The sequence below is a fragment of the Piliocolobus tephrosceles genome, chromosome 8 (genome assembly GCF_002776525.5).
Source record: "Piliocolobus tephrosceles isolate RC106 chromosome 8, ASM277652v3, whole genome shotgun sequence".
NCBI lineage: Eukaryota > Metazoa > Chordata > Mammalia > Primates > Cercopithecidae > Piliocolobus > Piliocolobus tephrosceles.
This window is the reverse complement of record NC_045441.1, coordinates 18,857,769-18,878,388: the sequence shown is the minus strand read 5'-3', so window position 1 is coordinate 18,878,388 and position 20,620 is coordinate 18,857,769. Positions and strand designations below refer to the sequence as shown.

Below are 20,620 nucleotides of genomic sequence, written 5' to 3'. Positions count from 1 at the left end.
GCCAGGTGCCTGTAATCCCAGCTACTCGGGAGGCTGAGGCAGGAGAATCGCTTGAACCCGGGAGGTGGAGGTTGCAGTGAGCCGAGATTGTACCACTGCACCTCCAGCCTGGGCGACAGAGAGAGATTCCATCTCAAAAAAAAAAAAAAGAAAAAAAAAAAATCTCCCATTCCCCAGATATGCTCCAGGGACCAGGAGACACAGATACTCGGGCTCATGCTGGAATGAAAGTGGCATTTCCCCCTGCTGTCATCATGTCCTGTGCACAGGTCAGCCACCCCTGTACCTTCGTCGCTGTTGTCATCCACCAGAATGATTTCCTTCAGCAGGTGTGTGGGTGTGTGATTGACGGCACTGTGCACTGACCGCAGGATCACCGACAGGGCCTCGTTCACGAAGATGAATATGATGGATATCTGGGGCAGGTCCTTGGAGTATTTGAGCTCCTTACACCTGGGGAAGGAGAGATCGGAAACGCAGAGTCAGAGGAAGGATAAAAGCTCAGGCGCTGCAGCTGGACACAGTGTAAGATTTCAGCTGAATCCTCATCCACTCGTCCCAAGGTGTGAATCACTGGTTCCCTTAGGCTTCTCCTTGGCTAAGAACTGAGAATAAACCCTAAGGAAGACAGCACTAACAGATGCAGCCCCACTTCCCTCAAATTCACCACCTACAGGTGGTGAGTTAGAATGTTAGCTCTGTGATAACAAGAACCTCTAGTGGGTTCAGCAGACGTCTGCATTTGGGTTCCCCCAGAAACAGTGCCTGAAACAAAGGTTTGAGTGCAAGTAGTTTATTTTGGACATGAAGAGAGCATCACCAAGGGAGTTCCAGGCATCAGTCCCAGGCATATGTCTACCTGCATCTACCTGTGCCACCTACCTGTGCCCTGAGCTTCAGGGCACACCTGCATGACTTCTGACTCCAGCCCCTCCATTTCTTGCCTGAAATCTTCTTTGCTGATGCCTAAGCGATTACTCCACCCCTTAAATCTCTCGACTAGAGACAACTGGGGACAAGGTGCAGTGACTCACACCTGTAATTTCAGCATTGGGAGGCTGACGCAAGAGCATCGCTTGAGGTCAGGAGTTTAAGACCAGCCTGGGCAACATAGCAAGATTCTGTACCTACAAAAAATTTTAAAATTAGCCAGGTGCAGTGGTGCATGGCTGTATTCTCAGCTACTCGGGAGGCTGAGGTGGGAGGATCACTTGGGCCCGGAGGGGGTCAAGGCTGCCATGAGCTATGGTAACATAATGAGACCCTGTTTCTAAATAACAACAACAAAAAGAACACCAGGAATTGATGTATTAGGTTGGTGCAAAAGTAATTGCGGGCTTTGCCATTACTTTTAATGGCCGCAATTACTTTTACACCAATCTAATGCAAATACCCCAGCTCCCTCAGCCCTAGATCGGGTTAAATGTAAATTCCTGCAGCAGGATTAAGTCCCCATCACCCACAGGAGCAATCTTCATAACACACCCTTTGGAGAGGGGGTGCCTTTCCCTACCAGTCTTACTTCCTACTCCCCTAGTGATGCTTTCTTCACCTCCAAAATAAACTACTTGCACTGAAACCTTTGTTTCAGGCTCTGTTTCTGGGGGAACCCTAAAGAAGGCATCTACTGAACCCACTAAGTGCTTGGTATTATATTATACTAGAGGTTCCTGCTATCATGGAGTTAACATTCTGGGAGAAGAAATAAAACACCCATGCCAATAATCATAGTAAAGGAACAGGACTCCACATCTGGAGGAGCATGCAACTTAAGGCACACCAGCTTTTCTTCGGGAAGTCCTAGAACCTCCCTGGAGACAGGAGACAGGACAACCTGCTGACATCCCTCCCTCAGAATACCCAGCAGCCCTCACATGCCCGAGCGCAGAGATTAAAGGGAAGAATTCCTCTCATCCAGTCTGGACTCCAGAGCACAGAGTTTAGGCCTTCTCCACGGCTCCAGGTGATGTAAGAGATGATTTAGTACCTGGGGAACGTGCTCTGCTTTTCTCAGTCACAGATGCACCGAGAGTCTGTCCAGGCAGCACTGATGACTTTAATTTTATGCTTACGCCTAAGCCACATTGGAAATAGCAAAGAGAAACACAGTGGAATGGAGTGCCGAGGTACCTGCACTTTAATGCATCCTTCTTCTCCTTATGGGAGATTATTGCACAATATATAGCACAACGGAATAGGGAGCAGAACAAAGAAAACAGATGAAGCCACGGAGTGAGAGAGGAGCGGAGCTGAGGAGAGAGCAAGAAATACGGCTGTTTCTTATGCTGAGCAGCTTGGGCTGTGTCGGGCTGTATTAATCATGTAGGCAATTTTCAGAAGAAAATAAAGTTTTGTTACAGTATGTGTTTGTGTCTCCTGGAGGAGATCGTCCAGGGATGCATTGATCAAGCAGCCTCATTTTTACCACACTGCTGTAAATCTTCTTATGGGGGCTGCCAGGGAGATTACAGCGATTATTGACGGGCTGGCAGGCAGTTGGCAGGAATCATCTCATTGACTGTGTGGTGGTCCGCTTGTCAAGGGCACTCCAGAGGGTCCCTCGGAACTCCCTCGACCAGAGGGCAGCAGCCATCCCGTGCCTGGTAGTATGGCAGCTGTCCCATCTCAGCTCATTCTCACCCGCTGTACACGTGCATGTGTTACTGGAAAGTGGTCCTGATTCAGACCCCAAGAGAGGGTTCCTGGACCCTGAGCAAGAATGAACTTGGGGTGAGTCCGTAAAGTTAAAAGAAGTTTATTAAGAATGTAAAGGAATAAAGAATGGCTATTCCATAGGCAGAACAGCCCCCAGGGCTGCTGGTTGTCCAATTAAATGGTTATTTCTTGATCATATGCTAAATAAGGGTGGATTATTCATGAGTTTTCTGGGAAAGGGGTGGGTAATTCCCAGAATTGAGGGTCCTCCCCTTTATAGACCACGTAGGGCAACTTCCTGACAGTACCATGGCCTTTGTAAACTGTCAAGGCGCTGGTGGGACAGTCTTTCAGTCTTTCCGCATGCTAATGCATTATAATTAGCATACAATGAGCCGTGAGGACAGCCAGAGGTCACTTTCATAGCCATCTTGGTTTTGGTGGGTTTTAGCCAGCTTCTTTACCGCATCCTTTTATCAGCAAGGTCTTTGTGACCTGTACCTTGTACTGACCTCCTGTCTCATCCTGTGACTCAGAGTGCCTTTAACTCCTGGGAATGCAGCCCAGTGGGTCTCAGCCTTATTACACCCAGCCCTTGTTTAAGACGGAGTCTCTCTGGTTCAAACACCTCTGACACACGGTGTCAGGGCACACGTTACACACCCACTGACTCTGTGCATATCTTCCTGGGGCTGGTTTCTCTGATCCTTCGCTTTTAAAGGCTTCTGGATTTTGAAATTGAAAAGAAATGAGGCCAGACTGTACAGTCCTAGCACCATCTTCTCCAGTCACAAGCAATGGGGTTACGCTGCAATCAGGTCATAAGTCAAGCCTCTTGGCTGGAGCAGGCAACGCCCCCTGGTGAAATGGGAAACGTAGCAGCCTTCAGGGCATGGGGTCCTCAGTCCTGCCCTTTCATGGGTCCAGGTGACCATTTAAAAAATCACAGGGGATTTCAGAAGCGAAAAGTGCTGGACCCCACCCCGGGATCTGTAACCCTGGGAACGCTGCTCGCCCCACCTGTCTCCACAGCTCAGCTTCTCAGTCTGTGAAATTGTGGCAGGCCAGGTCTTACTAACAGCTAAACAGGCAGACCTCTGTAACAACTGTTTAAGCGCTGAGTGGTTACGTTAAATATTAAAAGCTGAAAGAGCCTGTGTCCTCATACAAAGGCTGGAATGTAACAAAAGCCCACCGAGAGTTTTGCCCCGGCCTTTCCTGGGCCTTGAAGCAGGACAAGATAATGGAAGGAATTCTCAACAGGACTCATTTAGGATGAAACAAGTTTTCAATGGGGGTCTGAAGAAACTCCCCAGAACTCCACAAACAAGTTTTATTGGGGGTCTAAAGGAACTCTCTCCATGATTATTTAGCAGGAGACAAGATAAGGGTATTCACCCTCAGCACAAGGACCCATGTAGATTAAGTAAATTTACTGAGGCTCCAGAGGAAGGTCTTCAAGACTCACACTTTAGTTATAGATTAGAAGAAGCTAGGACGGGTGCGGTGGCTCACGCCTGTAATCCCAGCACTATCGGAGGCCAAGGCAGGCGGATCCCAAGGTCAGGAGTTCAAGACCAGGCTGGTCAACATGGTGAAACCCCGTCTCTACTAAAAATGCAAGAAAAAAAAAAAAATTAGCCGGGCATGTTGGGAGGCGCCTGTGGTCCCAGTTACTTGGAGGCTGAGGCAGGAGAATGGCTTGAACCTGGAAGGCAGAAGTTGCAGGGAGCCAAGATCGTGCCACCGCACTCCAGCCTGGACGACAGAGTGAGACTCCATCTCAAAAAAAAAAAAAAGAAAAAAAAAAAGAAATAGCTAATCACTTACACGTTTAGATGAATGCATGCTTACATGTAGACATATAGCTCAGAAGGTATACAAGTTCGAAAATCCTTAGTGATTTTCAGTTGGTCTGGTGATATTTTCCAAGCCTTCTCCCTGTAATCAGTTCCAGAAATAAACTCTCTTCTTTCCCATTTCATCTGTATCTCGTTATTGGGTCCAGGGAACAAGCAGCCCCAGCAGCCTTTGAGAGCCCATGAAAATGTCCCTGGGGACAGGAGACAAACTACCTGCGGAACACCAGGTATTGATGTGCAAATACCCCCAGCCCCCTCAGCCCTGGAGCAGGTTAACTTCAAATTTCCCCCAGCAGGATAAAACCCCCAACACCCACAGGAGCTATCTGTATAACACATCCTTTGTTGGGGGGGCGCGTTGTTATGCACTAACTCATAAAATAAAGCTCCAGCCTGCCAGGCTGGCCCTGCCATTCTCCCTCCTGGCTCCTCTGCTCACTTTTACATTTCCCTGATGACCATTGGCCAGGCTTCCAGAGCTGTCACCCAGATCCTGCCCGCACGACCTACTCAGGGCTCTCTTCCCGGTCAGGACCCAGGTTTCTAACCTCGCCCAGCTAAACAATGATTCACCTCTCCTGGGCCAGAGTCCTCCAAGATTCACGGATTTACTTGACAGCAGACAATATAAATGCTGTAATTATTATCATAAAAATCAGCATTCTTTTTGCTGATCGTTAACCTCTAGGGAGGTAGACGCTGCCTTTAAAAGAAATCTCGAAGCCCAGCCTTTTGCCTGATATATTGAAGATGCTCAGAATATGCTGGATAGATGGAAAGATGGACAGCTCAAGTTTTGCCAGAGGCGTGCGAACCAGAGCAACTCCATCTTGGATAGCAGCTGGGTAAAATGAGGCTGAGACCTACTGGGCTGCATTCCCAGATGGTTAAGGCATTCTAAGTCACAGGATGAGACAGGAGGTCAGCACAAGATACAGGTCATAAAGATCTTGCTAAAACAGGTTGCAGTAAGAAGCCGGCCAAAACCCACCAAAACCAAGATGGTGACAAGAGTGACCTCTGATTGTCCTCACTGCTACACTCTGATCAGCACCATGGCAGTTTACAAATGCCATGGCAATGACAGGAAGTTACCCTCTATGGTCTAAAAAGAAGAGGCATGAATAATCCACCCCTTGGTTACCATAGAATCAAGAAATAACCATAAAAATGGGCCACCAGTAGCCTTCAGAGCTTCTTTGTCTAGGGAGTAGCCATTCTTTATTCTTTTACTTTCCTAATAAATGAGCTTTCACTTTACAGACTCACCCTGAATTCTTTCTTGGGCAAGATCCAAGAACCCTCTCTTAGCGTCTGGATGGGGACCCCTCTCCTGTAACAGTTCTAAGCATTTTCTGCCAAGAGTAGACATAGGCATGGGTTGATACATACGTTACTTCCAATCAGATACTAATACCCAACAGGGCAGAAAGACCAGTGAAGGAAGGCAGCTGATGGTGGATGGGAGAAGGGAGAGGGGACCCCACAGGCCACAGACATGCTACAGATTGCACAAAGCACGGAAACAGATGCTCCCGCCCCTGGGAGATAATGCTGCATCCACTCCCACTGTGGCCTGAGGGCTATCAGACAGTGCATCCAAACTGCATGGTGTCTGGACACCCCACACGCTGGCAGGAAAGAAGCCCCTCCCTCATTCTCTCATTCCTGAAGAGCTAAGGGGTGAAACATTCAAGGGTTCAGTGCCAAGGTGGCCTGCATGGCGCCCTCTGGTGGGCCCAGCAACAGCCAGTGCTGGGCAGGAGGATCCAGGGAAGGGAACCATCAACTCTGGCCCCGTCTCTCTATAATGAAACCTACAGATTCAGACACATTTTCTGCCTCCCTGTTGGCCTCCCAGGCTATAAAAGCCAGGCAATGGGAGGCTGAGGTGGGCGGATCACTTGAGGTCAGGAGTTTGAGACCAGCCTGGCCAACATGGCAAAACCCATCTCTACTAAAAATACAAAAATTAGCGGGGCATGGTGGGGCATGTCTGTAGTCCCAGCTACTCGGGAGGCTGAGGCAGGAGAACTGCTTGAACCCAGGAGGTGGAGGTTGCAGTGAGCCGAGATCACACTACTGCACTCCACCTGGGCAACAGAAGGAGACTCCATTTCAAGAAAAAAATAAAAATAAAAATAAAAGCCAGGCAAGTAAGAGCAGGCTGGAAGCTTGCAAGGATAAAAGAAATTCCAGATGTGAAAGACGCCCAGGGAGCAAAGAGAGATAGGCATGCCCCATAAACTACAAAATACCTCAGCATGTATACCTGGGGGTTGCTGTGTGCTCCCTCTAGCAACACCGACTTGAACCTGGGTTTCACAAATCACAAATTTCCTTTCAATAACTAGACAGTAAGCAATGAACAGTCCTTTATCTGAAAGAAGATTGGTACCTGGAAAGCTATTTTAAGGTGTGAAGGTCTGGACCAATTTCTTTTTTATTTTCTCCCCACCCCCGCTTTGTAGACAGGGTCTCTCTCTGTTGCACAGGCTGGAATGCAGTAGCTCAATCACAGCTCACTGTAGCCTCAACTTCTAGGGTTCAAGCGATCCTCAGCCTCCCAAGTAGCTGAGACCATAGGTGTGCACTGCCACGCCCAGCTAATTTGTATTTTTTGTAGAGATGGGGTCTCGTTAAGTTGTCCAGGCTGGTTTTGAACTCCAGGGCTTAGGTGACCCTTCTGCCTCAACCTCCTGAAGTGCTGGGATTACATGCATGAGCCACTGCACCCAGCTGGACCAATTTCAATGGCCAAGACCAGAAAGGGGCTACAAAGAAATTCAAAACCAAGTTCCTCAAGAGCTCATTGGAAAAAAGATCCTCTGCAAAGCTGTTGTCATAGAGAAAAGAAAGTAGAGACATATAACCAACCAAGTGAAATCTCTAGAACAGTGAACACCTTACTGCCCATCTGTCCATCTGTCTGTCTGTCCACATGCCTGGGATGCCTCCTTGACCTCTGAAACTCCTTGAGACTAACCACAGTTACCCCCCGCCCCCCACCCGCCAGCCAGCCACCTCTGGGAATCACTGGAGAGAATCACGGTTGAAATCACGGTAGGTCAAGGCCCAAGGTCTCCAGCAGGGAAGAAATCGAAGCCCAGAGCGCCGGTCGTGCAGTCTCAAAAGCAGACCCCTGCCCTCACAGGACCACTTTTAAGGAGACAGTTTGCCTGACCACAATGTGGTAAAAATGAGAGGCATCAAGACATGCTTATGGCCGGGCACGGTGGCTCACGCCTGTAATCCTAGCACTTTGGGAGGCCACGGCAGGCAGATCACTTGAGGTCAGGAGTTAAAGACCAGCCTGGGCAACATGGCGAAATCCTATCTCTATTAAAATTATAAAAATTAGCTGGGCACGGTGGGGCACGCCTGTAGTCCCAGCTACTTGGGAGGCTAAGGCAAGAGAATCGCTTGAACCCAGGAGGCAGAGGTTGCAGTGAGCTCAGACAGTGCTACTGCACTCAGCCTGACAGTGGGAATCTATCTCAAAATAAAAACAACAACAACAAAAACATGCTTGTGACCCAGTCTGCCAACTTGAAAACAAAAAGCTCCCCAAACATCCCCATCACTGGAAAACAATTTAGGTACGACAGGGCCTAGAAGGCTCAGCAGGCTACAGAAAATGATGCTGCTGCTGCTGCTGACGATGGTAACTAACACATAGTGTGGGCTACATGCCAGAAACTGCTGGAAGCTCCCATGTACTAGGCTTTAATCCTTCCAGTAAACCGTAAGGGGTAGGCAGCAGTATCATGCCCATTCTGCAGATGAGGAAACTGGGGCTGAGAGGGATGAATTCACTTGTCCTAAGTCACACAGCGTGTCTGAAAAGTAGCAAGATGGGAACAGTATCTTATGGTGTTTAAACTTCCAAATGCCCCTGCCTGGACAGGCACGGTATGGCGACTGCAGCAGGCAAACTTCCACACAATTTCCAGCCCAACCACTAAACCACTTCCTATGAGAGACTTGATTTCTTGATTTCTTGTCTTTTCTTTTTTTGAGACAGAGTCTTGCTTTGTCACCCAAGCTGGAGTGCAGTGGCGCTATCTCAGCTCACTGCCACCTCCACTTCCCAGGTTCAAGCGATTCTCCTGCCTCAGCCTTCTGAGTAGCTGGGACTGCAGGTGTGCGCCACCACACCCGGCTAATTTTTATACTTTTAGTAGAGGCAGGGTTTCACCATGTTGGCCAGGCTGTTCTCGAACTCCTAGCCTCAGGTGGTCCGCCTGTCTCAGCCTTCCCAAGTGCTGGGATTACAGGCATATGCCACCACACCCAGTCAATTTTTGTATTTTTAATAGAGACGGGGTTTCACTGTGCTGGCCAAGCTGGTCTTGAACTCCTGACCTCAAGCAATCCGCCCACCTCAGCCTCCCAAACTGCTGGGATTACAGGTATGAGTCACCGCACCCAGCCAATTTCTTGATTTCTTCATCTCTGCCCTAAAAGCCCCAACTAGGAGAAAGTCCTCTACAGCCAGGTGCACCATGCCCATGGCCCGCTGGGGGCAAAGTATTCCCACATAGTATATCTCAGCCGGGTCAGGTTTGATTTCCTATCAAGAAGATATGAGTGAGCGGAAGCCGGCTCCACCTCCCCTGGGGTTAATAAGGCTGGCAGGAATGTGGATAAAGCTCATGCGAGAGAGTGTTCTACCCCCCAGCTCTGGAACTGAATAACTCCAAGCAGAGGGGAGCCAAGGTTGTCCTCAGCCTCTCTGGGCTTTGCAAAAGTCCTGTGCTAATGAGTCACTGCAGCACTTCAGCCACTGTGCACCCAGGCCTGAGTCTGTCATCCCCATCATCCCTCAGGGCAGGCACACAGAAGAGGACCTTAAAGGGGCTAGGGATGGAAGGTGAACCTGTGCATGCTCAGCCGGCTGGGCAGGTGACTGAAGGGCCTCAGCTCAGCTCCCAGTCCTTGTCTCTTGGGTCTAAGGCAAGTGCTCCCCTTTCCAGGGTCTACCTGGGCTTCTCGGTATCGCTTGGCTCACGTAGGCGAAACTGTGTGGACGATCTGCAGGACTTCCTTGCTGCTCCCCTCAACTCTAGCTTCCAAGTGCAGCGATGCCCCTCAGTCTCTGCCCTAACATCTGCTGCACCCGAGGGACGGGACCAATCACCAAGCACTGCCCCACCCCAATCACCCGGAGTTCTGGGATATGAGGGCTAAGGCACATTAAACACTTCTAACAAGGCAGTTGTCAGTGCAAAGCAGGAGATGCTAAATGTCAAACGGAAGTATCTACAAACAGCTGTAACAGATGGGCTACGCTGGACCAGGAAGGTGGGGACAGTGAGCTCCAGGCTGGATCTGAATGGATGGATCTCACTGAAACAGACTTGCAAGGTCAAGAACAGAGGGAGAAATGGGACATCAGAGCTCTACTGAGCACAGAGGCACTCTTCCTTGACCTTCCAGGGGAAACCTTTGTAAGCTTGTTTAGAGATTACGCAGTAAAGAGCTAGACTCACAATGGAATGACAGCCTCACACCAGGTTCTGCAAATTCCGACCAGGCTAATTCCTATTCATTTCCAAAGCGCTCCACAAACATGCAGAAGATCATGAGCATTAATAAAGGCTTTACTGCTCATGAAGGTCCATGCTCTCTAGGCACTCAGGCCTCTCCACCACATGCCACCCCCAAACTCTTAGAGCTCTGGAAGGCAACATGGGATGGAAACTGTGGGATTCTGATGGAAAAGGTAGTTTGAGTCAGAAAACACCACCTTGACATCCTCAGAGCAGCTGCAAGCCGATGAGCGAACCCTTGAGAACTGCAGCACGCTGTGGACATACACATTTTCACATCGTCTCTTTCCACTGCCAGAGGAAATTCTGCCACCAGACACCCTTCCCAAGGTCTCCAGCCTGCCCACCTACTCTGTGGACATGAGATGTGCCAGTTACCACAACCATGTGAGCCAGGTCCTTAAAATAAACCTCTCTCTGCTCAACACCACTAATCATTAGGGAAATGCAAATCAATGCTACAGTGAGGTACCACCTCACATCCATTAGGATGGCTACTGTTAAAAAAAAACAAACCTGAAAATAACAAGAGTTGAAGAGAATGCGGAGAAACTGAAACGCCTGTGCGCTGTTGGTGGGAGGGGAGGATGTTACGGCTGCTATGGAAAACAGTATGGTGGTCTGTTAACAATAATTACTATCTGAGTAGCAATTCCACTTCTGGGTATACACCCAGAAGAAATGAAAGCAGAGTCTTGAACAGATAGTGTACACGCATGTTCATAGAGCATTATTCGCAGCTAAATGTTGGAAGCAATCCAGGTGTTCATCAACAGACGAATGTATCAACAAAATGTGGTATATGGAGTCAGCCTTCCTAATCCACAGGTTCTATATTTTCATATTCAACCAAACCACAGAGGGAAAATGTCCCCAAAATAAAGAAAAAAATAACATAGAGCCAAACATCGCAACTCACACCTGTAGCCTTAACTAATTGGGAGGCCAAGGTGGGAAGAGTGCTTAGAGGCCAGGCGTTCAAGACCAGCTTGGGGAACATAGTGAGACCCCATCTCTAAAAGGAAAAATTAGCCAGGCACAGTGGCACATGCCTGCAGTTTCAGCTACTCAGGAGCCTGAGGTGGGAGGATTGCTTGAGCCCAGGAGTTCAGGGTTGCCGTGAGCTATGACCGCACCACTGCACTCCACTCTGGGCGACAGAGCAAGACTCAGTCTCAGTAACAATAATAATAATGATACAAAATCAATAAGCATAACAATTATTTACATGACATTTACACTGCATTAGGTATTATAAGTAATCTAGAGATGATTTAAAGTATATGTGAGGATATGCATAGTTTACGTACAAATATTATGTCATTTTATGTGAGGGATTTCCTTGAGCTTCCAGGGATTTTGGTATCCAAGGGGGGTCTGGAGCCAATCCCTTTCAGATACCAGGGGATGACTGTGCATATATAAAATGGAATATTATCCAGCTTTAAAAAGGAAGGAAATTCTGCAATATACTACCACATGGATGAACTTTGAGGATTACTAGGTGAAATAAGCTAATCAAAAAGCACAAATCCTATATGATTCTACTTACAGAAGTTACCTAGAATGGTCCAATTCATAGACAGAAAGTGGAAGAGAGGCTATCAGGGGACAGCGAAGGCAGAATGGGAAGTTATTGTGATCGGGTGCAGTGTTTCTCTTTCAGATGAGGAAAACGCTCTGGAGGTAGATGGTGGTGGCAGTTACACGACAACGTGAATGTGCTTAATGCCAGCGAACCACTTAAAAACGGTTAGGATGGTAAATTTTATGTTACGTATGTCGTAACACAATAAAGAATGGGAAAAATAAATAAATTCATTCTCTGTCTCTACCTCCCCATCCCGCCCCTGCTCAATTCCTTCTCTTTCTCTACGGAACGCGAATGAATGCACTGCCCTTTGGTTTGGAAAAGATTACACCAGATTGCAGTGGCACACCTCATCAGAACCTTGTCATTGCAATCTCTCCTTCCCGTCACCACTTCAAGAGCCTCTGACCCACACCCAGGATGCCCAGGAGGACCACCTCATTTCGGTTATTGCAGTGCAATTATCTCAAACTCCCAGGGCTTGTTCTGGACCTCACTGACACCCAGAACAGCTGCACTTAGACCACCTTTGACTTCAACAGTCATAATCTCTCTTCATCCCTGTTCTCCAGCCTTGTAGTCCCAAAACCCTTACTCTTACTTAGACTTCCAGGCCCCAGGACACTTGTTTTTTTTGTTTGTTTGTCTGTTTTGTTTTGCTTTTTGTTTTTGTTTTTGTTTTTTTAAGATGGAGACTTGCTTTTGTGGCCCAGGCTAGAGTGCAACGGCGCGATCTCGGCTCGCTGCACCCTCCGCCTCCTGGGTTCAAGCGATTCTCCTGCCTCAGCCTCCCTAGTAGCTGGGATTACAGACACCTGCCACCACATCCAGTTAATTTTTGTATTTTTAGTAGAGACGGGGTTTCACCATGTTGGCCAGGCTGGTCTCGAACTCCTGACCTCAGGTGATCTGCCCACCTCGGCTTCCCAAAGTGCTGGGATTACAGGCGTGAGCCACCATGCCTAGTTGTTTTGTTTTGTTTTTTTGTTTAATCCATTAACCCTTCCCTAGTTTCATGTTCATCCAGTCGAAGTGGAATCTCCACACTTCCTTCAACCAGGCTCTGCCTTTTGCCAACCCCACAGTTCTCCTGTCCCTCTGCCTTTCTTTCCCACAAGTGCTGAAGGACCCCAGCTCTAGATGGAACCACCCCCTTGCCTCTTCTCCCCTTTTCTCACACAGCTGAGACTGCAGGCTGCAGGACCAAGTCTCACATTCATGCAGCTGCAAAGGAGACACCTCCAGGAGCTCCAGTCTTTGCTCTGCAGGTTTCTTTTCTTTTTCTGAGATGGAGTCTTGCTCTGTAGCCCAGGCTGGAGTGCCATGGCATGATCTTGGCTCACTGCAACCTCCACCTCCCAGGTTCGAGCGATTCTCCTGATTAGCTGGGATTACAGGCGTGCACCACCACATCCAGCTACTTTTTGCATTTTTAGTAAAGATGGGGTTTTTCACCATGTTAGCCAGGCTGGTCTTGAACTCCTGACCTCAGGTGATTCGCCTGCCTCGGCCTCCCAAAGTGCTGGGATTCCAGGCCTGAGCCCCCGGGCCTGGCCTGCTCTGCAGGCTTCTTTCTGTTCTAGATCAGAACCTTGGATTTCACTACCCTTCACTGTCCTCCACCTTTTGCCAAGTTCCTAGGGCCAACCTCCCTATCCGCAAGGGATTGTGCCTCCTACTCCATAGAAATCAACAGCATCAGCCCTAATTTCCACATGTGGTCCACAGGTCTGTAGCATCTGCAACAGCATCATCTGGAGCTTGTTAGAAATAAAAATCCCCAGGACTAGGCCAGGCGTGGTGGCTGATGCCTGGAATCCCAGCACTTTGGGAGGCTGAGGCACCAGATCACCTGAGGTCAGGAGTTTGAGACCAGCCTGGTCAACATGGTGAAATCCCATCTCTACCAAGAAATATAAAAATCAGCTGGGTGTGGTGGCATACGCCTGTAGTTCCAGCTACTCAGGAGGCTAAGGTGGGAGAATCCCTTGAACCTGGGAGGCAGAGATTGCAGGGAGTCAATATCATGCCTCTGCACTCCAGCCTGGGTGAGAGAGCGAGATCCTGTCGTAAAAAAAAAAAAATCCCCAGGCTCCTCCCAGACCTGGGGACTCAAAATCCCTGGAGGTGGGGCCCAGCAGTCTACCGCTTATCAAGATCTCTGGGTGGTTCCTGCACACTGGAAATGGGAGAAGCACTTTCCTTCTGCAAGCTTACCTACCTCTCAACCCATTCTTTGTCTTCACCTCCTCTCTTGATGGAAGCGGAGTCCAGGAGTTCAAGGCTGACCCCTGCATCCTTACTGTGCCTCCTCCCACCTCAGGGCCTTGTCTCGTCCATCACTCTCTCTCTTGCGTCTTCGATCTCCCTCTACCGACCTTTTCTACTCAACTCCCTCCCATTTAAGTAAAAAATTGGGTTGGTGCGGTGGCTCATGCCTATAATCCCAGAGTTTTGGGAGGCTGAAGCAGGAGGATTGTTGAGGCCAGGAGTTCGAGACCAGCCTGGGCAACAAAGCAATATCCTGTCGCTACAAAAACATTTTAAAAATTAGCCGGGTATGGTGTTGGCTACTCAGGAGGCTGAGACAGGAGGATGGCTTGAGCCCAGGTGTTCAAGGCTGCTGGGCGCTATGATGGCACCACTGCACTCCAGCCTGGTCAACAGAACAAGATCCTGGAACAAGATCCTGTTTCAATAATAATAATAATAATAATAATAAGTAAATCATCTCTTTTTCCACAGCCTTAATTGGCTTAATTGCCATGTTCCCTTCCCTCCCTGTCTCCCTTCTTTACCTCTCATTCACTCCTCGCTTCATACAGCATTTGGCTCCTGTGCAACCTATTTTGCTAAAACTGATCTTGTTAAAGCTTTCAGTGACATCTACTCTATATGGCCAGAATTGGAGGGACCCTTGCCAACCTCACCATCGCTCATGATCCTTTCTGCAGTATGCAACACCACCATCCCTCTCCTTGTATCATCGCTATTTCCTCTTGGATCCTGGACATTCACTATTCCTCCCCCATTCCTATCTGGGCTTTTTCTCCTCTGGGATCTTCCCTGGCCACTGGTTTTGGTGCACAGGTTACCCTTTCCTTTAAATTCCCCAAATCCTCAAGCTCCTTCTTTTGCCCTTTGCTGTTCTCTCTCCATAAACGAGTCCTGGGTGACCTCATGCAAGTCTACAGCTCCAAGTATCCTGGCAACTCCCAAACCCACATCTCTAGCCTGGATCTTCACTGAAATTTCAGCTCCCCTCCTGCAAATCTCCACGTGGAGAGCTCATAAGCATCCCAAATTCAGCATGCCGAAAATGGAAATCTGCTCTCTTTGTGCCACCCTGTCTTTGCTGAAGGCCACCACCCTGTCTCTTCAGGAGTCAAATTCAAGTCATGACCCCTTAACATGCCCATCAGTCACCAAATCCTGTAGATTCTGCCATTTTCAGGATCTCTATATGACATTGGTCCCTTCTCCTCCATTTCTACCGCCTTAATTCCAGTCCTCACCGGTTACCTCCTGAATGACACCAAAAGCCACCTAACTGGTCCCTTGCCTCCAACCCCATCCCACCTACCCTACTGTGACCAGAATGACCTCTCTAGAGTACACATGTGATCACGTCACTCCTCTGCTTAAAGGATCTCCTGGCCTCTCCTAATTCTAAGCTTTCAGAATTAGGTTTAAATTCCTCTGCTTGGCACCCAAGTTGAACCCAATCCCTCTCTCCAACCTCATCGCCTTTCCCTGCCCTTTCTCCAGCCACTATGAATTTATTATTTCCTAGAACTGAGAATGCTGTCTCTCAAGTCACACAAACTGTTCTATCTGCCCAACACTGCCTTTCTCCTGCTAGGCACTTTCTCTGGTCTCCAACCCCAGCCTTCCCAGAGCCCAGCCTTGTATCAGGCACTTCTCCTTCATTACTTTCTGTCCCTCTGTGGGCTGCCATCATGGCAGTCTTCAGTCTTGTCATTCCCACTCCAAGGGTGCAGGCGTTCAGGAGCTACAGCATCCTTTTTCTTTTTTTGTTTTTTGTTTTTTTGAGACGGAGTCTCGCTCTCTCGCCCAGGCTAGAGTGCAGTGGCGCAATCTTGGCCCACTGCAAGCTCCGCCTCCCGGGTTCACGCCATTCTCCTGCCTCAGCCTCCAGAGTAGCTGGGACTACAGGCACCTGCCACCATGTCTGGCTAATTTTTTGTATTTTTAGTAGAGCCAGGGTTTCACCGTGTTAGCCAAGATGATCTTGACCTCCTGACCTCGTGATCCGCCCACTTTGGCCTCCCAAAGTGCTGGGATTCCAGGCTTGAGCCACCGTGCCCAGCCACTCTTTTTTTCTTTATTAGAGATAGGGTTTTGCTCTGTCGCCCAGGCTGGAATGCAGTGACACAATCATAGTTCACTGCAGCCTCGACCTCCTGGGCTCAAGCGATCCTCCTGTCTCAGCATCCCAAGTAGCTGGGACTACAGGCATGCACCACCACACCTGGCTTTTTTTTTTTTTTTTTTTTTTTAAAGATGGGGTCTCAGTATGTTGCCCAGGCTGGTCTCAAACTCCTGACCTTAAGCAATCACTCCTCATATGCCTTCCAAAGCACTGGGATTACAGGCGTGAGCCGCAGCAACTGGTCTTAATCCTTTCTATTCCCCCAGAGCCCAGTACAATGCCTGGCAGATAAATGGTTACTGAATGAACAAATGAAAATCCCTTTGCTATTTATTCCCTCTGCTTCTCTTATGATCAAAGGCATCACTTATTTCCTACCTCAATTAAAGCATCAGCGATGGCACCTCAACACTTAAAAGATACCATCCCGAACACAACCACACTTCTGTCTCCCTTGATTTACTAATCAGGGCTCAAACTCTGAAAGCTGCTTGGGTCAAGTGCATTAACCAGCCCAATTTTCCCTTTTTGCTTCCCTTCTCATCAAGGCTTCCCTATAATCTCGGGAAAGAGTGGTATCATTTTTGGCAACAGCAAACCTTGCAAAATGAGATGGGGGTCGGAATCACTGAGAGGTGCGAGGACCCGCTTTTGGAGCTCTCATTATTAGGAAAAATGCACACTTTGCGGAGTGGTTTAATTTCCTCCAGTTGAGCTCTGCAGTTCTTCCAGGAAGCAACAACACACCTCATTAGCTCAGTTCCCACACAGAGCAGTCTCCCAGACAAACTGTCTACCCTAGCATTTGAGTCCAAGTGTGTCCTGCCTATTAGTTATATTGGGGTAATGCTCATACATCAAGATTTAGCCTGCTTTAAAGCATGAGATATTTTGTGGCCTATGGAGCCCCTGCAAAACTCCTAGACATTGAATGCAAGACACTGTATGAGTCTGTTTTCACACTGCTATTCCCGAGACTGGGTAACTTATAAAGGAAAGAGGTTTAATGGACTCACAGCTCCACATGGCTGGGAAGGCCTCAGGAAACTTAAAATCATGGCAGAAGGCAACAGGGAAGCAAACACCTTCTTCACAAGGCGGCAGGAGAGAGAAGGAAGGAGGGACTTCCAAACACTTACTTATCAGATCTCGTGAGAACTCACTCACTATATCGCAAGGACAGCATGGGGGAAACTGCCCCCATGATCCAATCACCTCCCTCCCTCAACACGTGGAGACTACAGGTCCCTCCCTTGACACATAGGGATTACAATTAGAGATGAGATTTGGGTGGGAACACAGAACCAAATCATATCATTGTGGGTGCATGGACCCTGATATTTTTTTTTTTTTTTTTCCCCCCGCTGGGGAGAGAATTCATACCTTTTAATACCTTCCTTCAGAAGTAGAGCAGGAATGGATGAACTCAGTCCACACATCCAGTGAGAACATCACTGTCAGTATGAGTCCTGCCCCTGCAACACCATGGTCACAGGCCAGTGACTGGCCCCGGTTCTGTTGCCAAGCACTTTAGGCTCAACGAAGCTCTGTGTCTTCTTTGCCAGCCTGGCTCCTATTAATATTTATTTTGGAATATTCTCCAAAGACATTTTTTATTCTTGGACTGATCACCTACTAGCTCCATGGCTACCTGGGAAACATGTATTTTTCTTTGAGTCATAAAGAGATGCTTTTCCAGGGACAAGGTAATTGCCTTTAGCCAAAAATCTGTGGGGTTCAGTTTTCCTTGGCCAGGTATGCCAGTCTCAAGTACAGTAGGAGGGCCTGTCATGGGCAAACAAACTCACTCTCTATCATCAGAAAGATAGATAGATAGATAGATAGATAGATAGATAGATAGATAGATAGATAGATGATAGATAGATAGATTTTTTTTTTTTTTTTGAGATGGAGTCTCACTCTGTTGCCCAGGCTGGAGTGCAGAGGCAAGACCTTGACTCACTACAACCTCCACCTTCTGGTCTCAAGTGATTTTCCTGTCTCAGCCTCCCAAGTGGCTGGGATTACAGGCGTGCACCCCCTTGCCTGGCTAATTTTTGCATTTTTAGTAGAGACGGCATTTCACCATGTTGGCCAGGCTGGTCTTGAACTCCTGACCTCAAGTGATCCACCGGCCTTGGCCTCCCAAAGTGCTGGGATTACAGGCATGGCACCATGCCCAACTAATTTTAATTTTTTTTTTTCAGAGATGGGGCATTGCTAAGTTGCCCAGGCTGGTCTCAAACTCCTGGTCTCAATCAGTCCTCTTGCCTGGGCCTCCCAAAGTGCCGGGATTACAGGCGTGGGCCACTGTGCCCAGAAAGATTTTCTTCTTTTATGCTCAATTCTACCATAGTTCCCTGCTTTGTGCAGCACTGCTTTCTCTCAAAGGGAAGACACACACACACACACACACACACACGGGAGCAGAAGGGAGGCATCCTTCAAATTCTCAGTTCAGTAAATGAGTCTGTCTGGGTACAATAAAGCTTATCTTGATGAATTCAACGGAAGCAAAAAAAAAACCCCAAAACCTTGAGTTTTATTAAGCAATGGCTCAGGAATAGAATTTCTAAAAATAATTAAGGGTAAATTAATGCAGACAGTTTCAGGCCAGAGCTAAAATCACCCTCCCATGCATGCAGAGGAAATGCTGCCTACGTTATTCCTACGTAGTATTTATCCCATAACCTTTCTATGGTACATGTCGAACGAGAGGGGACAACCCTCACTGCTGCAAGAGCAGCGAAAATACACCAGGAAATAATGCAAATTAGAAATAATAAATAGCTTTACACCAAGGACCAGCACATCCAAAATTTGGCCAGTAGGAGTCTTCTTCTTTTTTTTTTTTTTTTTTCTTGAGATGGAGTCTCACTCTATGGCCCAGGCTGGAGTGCAGTGGCACAATCTTGGGTCACTGTGACCTCTGCCTCCCAGGTTCAAGTGATTATCCTGCCTCAGCCCCACTCCCGAGTAGCTGGGATTACAGGTGCACGCCACCACACTCAGCTAATTTGAGCAGAGATGGGGCTTTATCATGTTGGTCAGGCTGGTCATGAACTCCTGACCTCAAGTGATCCGCCCGCCTCGGCCTCCCAAGTGCTGGGATTACAGGCATGAGCCACCGCGCCCAGCCCAGTAGATTTCTTCACAGAAATTAAAAACCATAGGCTGGGGGCAGTGGCTCATGCCTGTCATCCCAGAGCTCTGGAAGACCCAGGCAGGAGAATCACTTGAGGCCAAGAGTTTGAGACCAGCCTGGGCAACACAGGGAGACTCCCGGCTCTAAAAACAATTTAAAAATTAGATAGGCATGGTGACACATGCCTATAGTCTCAGCTACTCACCTGGAAGGCTAAGGTGAGAGGATCGTTTGAGCTCAGGAGGTCGAGGCTGCAGTGACGTGTGACTGCACCACTGCACTCCAGCCTGGGCAACAGAGCAAGACCCTGTTTCTGAAGGCCATAAAACTCTTTGCTCTCACTCAATGTCTCACCCTTGCCTGTAATCCCAGCACTTTGGGAGGCCAAGGTGGGTGGATCACGAGGTGAAGAAATCAAGACCATCCTGGCTAACACGGTGAAACCCCATCTCTACTAAAAATACAAAAAATATTAGTCGGGCATGGTGGTGGGTGCCTGTAGTCCCAGCTACTCAGGAGGCTAAGGCAGGAGAATGGTGTGAACCCAGGAGGCAGAGTTTGCAGTGAGCCGAGATTGCACCACTGTACTCCAGCCTGGGGGGCAAAAAGTCTCACCCTCCAATATCCCTTTATAGAGCTCCAAACTGGTCTTAAAAGTTGTTACCCTGTTAACGTCAGCAGAGCAATGAGAAATGTATTACCAAATGAGCCGGTTTTCCTTTTACTGTTCTGCTCAAATTGGCCCTGCAAGCTTGTGTTTTTACTGACACTGACCCTGAAAACACTGCTGTTTCTTCCCATATCTGGGCCATCCCTATGTCCTTGTGTTACTTTTATTATTGTTATCTCCACTTATAAAATCTTCCAGCTGGGCACATTAGCGCATACCTGTAATCCCAGCACTTTGGGAGGCAGAGGTGGGTGGATCACCTGAGGTCAGGAGTTCAACACCAGCCTGGCCAACATGGTGAAACCCCGTCTCTACTAAAAATACAAAAATTAGCTGGGCATGGTGGCGCATGCCTGTAATCCCAGCTGCTCAGGAGGCTGAGGCATGAGAATCGCTTGAACCCAGGAGGCGGAGGTTGCAGTGAGCCAAGATTGCACCACTGGGCGACAGAGTGAGACTCCGTCTCAAAAAAAAAATTTTCCTCAAGGACAGGCCAAATGCACCTTGCAGTCAGATCCTATACCCCAGCCCTTCCAGGCCCAGTTTAGTCCTAACCTGGTCTTATCTCAGTCAACCCTAAAATGCCTTCTCCATCCTGAACTGCCAGAGAGATTGAGCAGAGCCTGTTTCTACTGTGTGGCAAAATGCATTCATAGCCCAATCCCTCAACTTCCATGTCTCCATATCCTTTGCAGTTGACTCTGAAGTTTCTCCCACTAAAGAGGCAAAGTCTGTTTTCTCTATCCCTCTGA

The 20,620-nt window shown here is 48.3% G+C and overlaps 1 protein-coding gene across 1 annotated transcript in view; it reads right to left on the bottom strand.

Annotated features, from left to right (window-relative positions):
• Positions 1 to 20,620, bottom strand: part of GALNT17 (polypeptide N-acetylgalactosaminyltransferase 17) — a 597,097-nt gene that overhangs the window by 329,844 nt on the left and 246,633 nt on the right. The window contains exon 3 of the mRNA XM_023218655.2: positions 287 to 453. Coding sequence (XP_023074423.1) covers positions 287 to 453 — 167 coding nt within the window. The remainder of the gene's footprint in view (positions 1 to 286; positions 454 to 20,620) is intronic.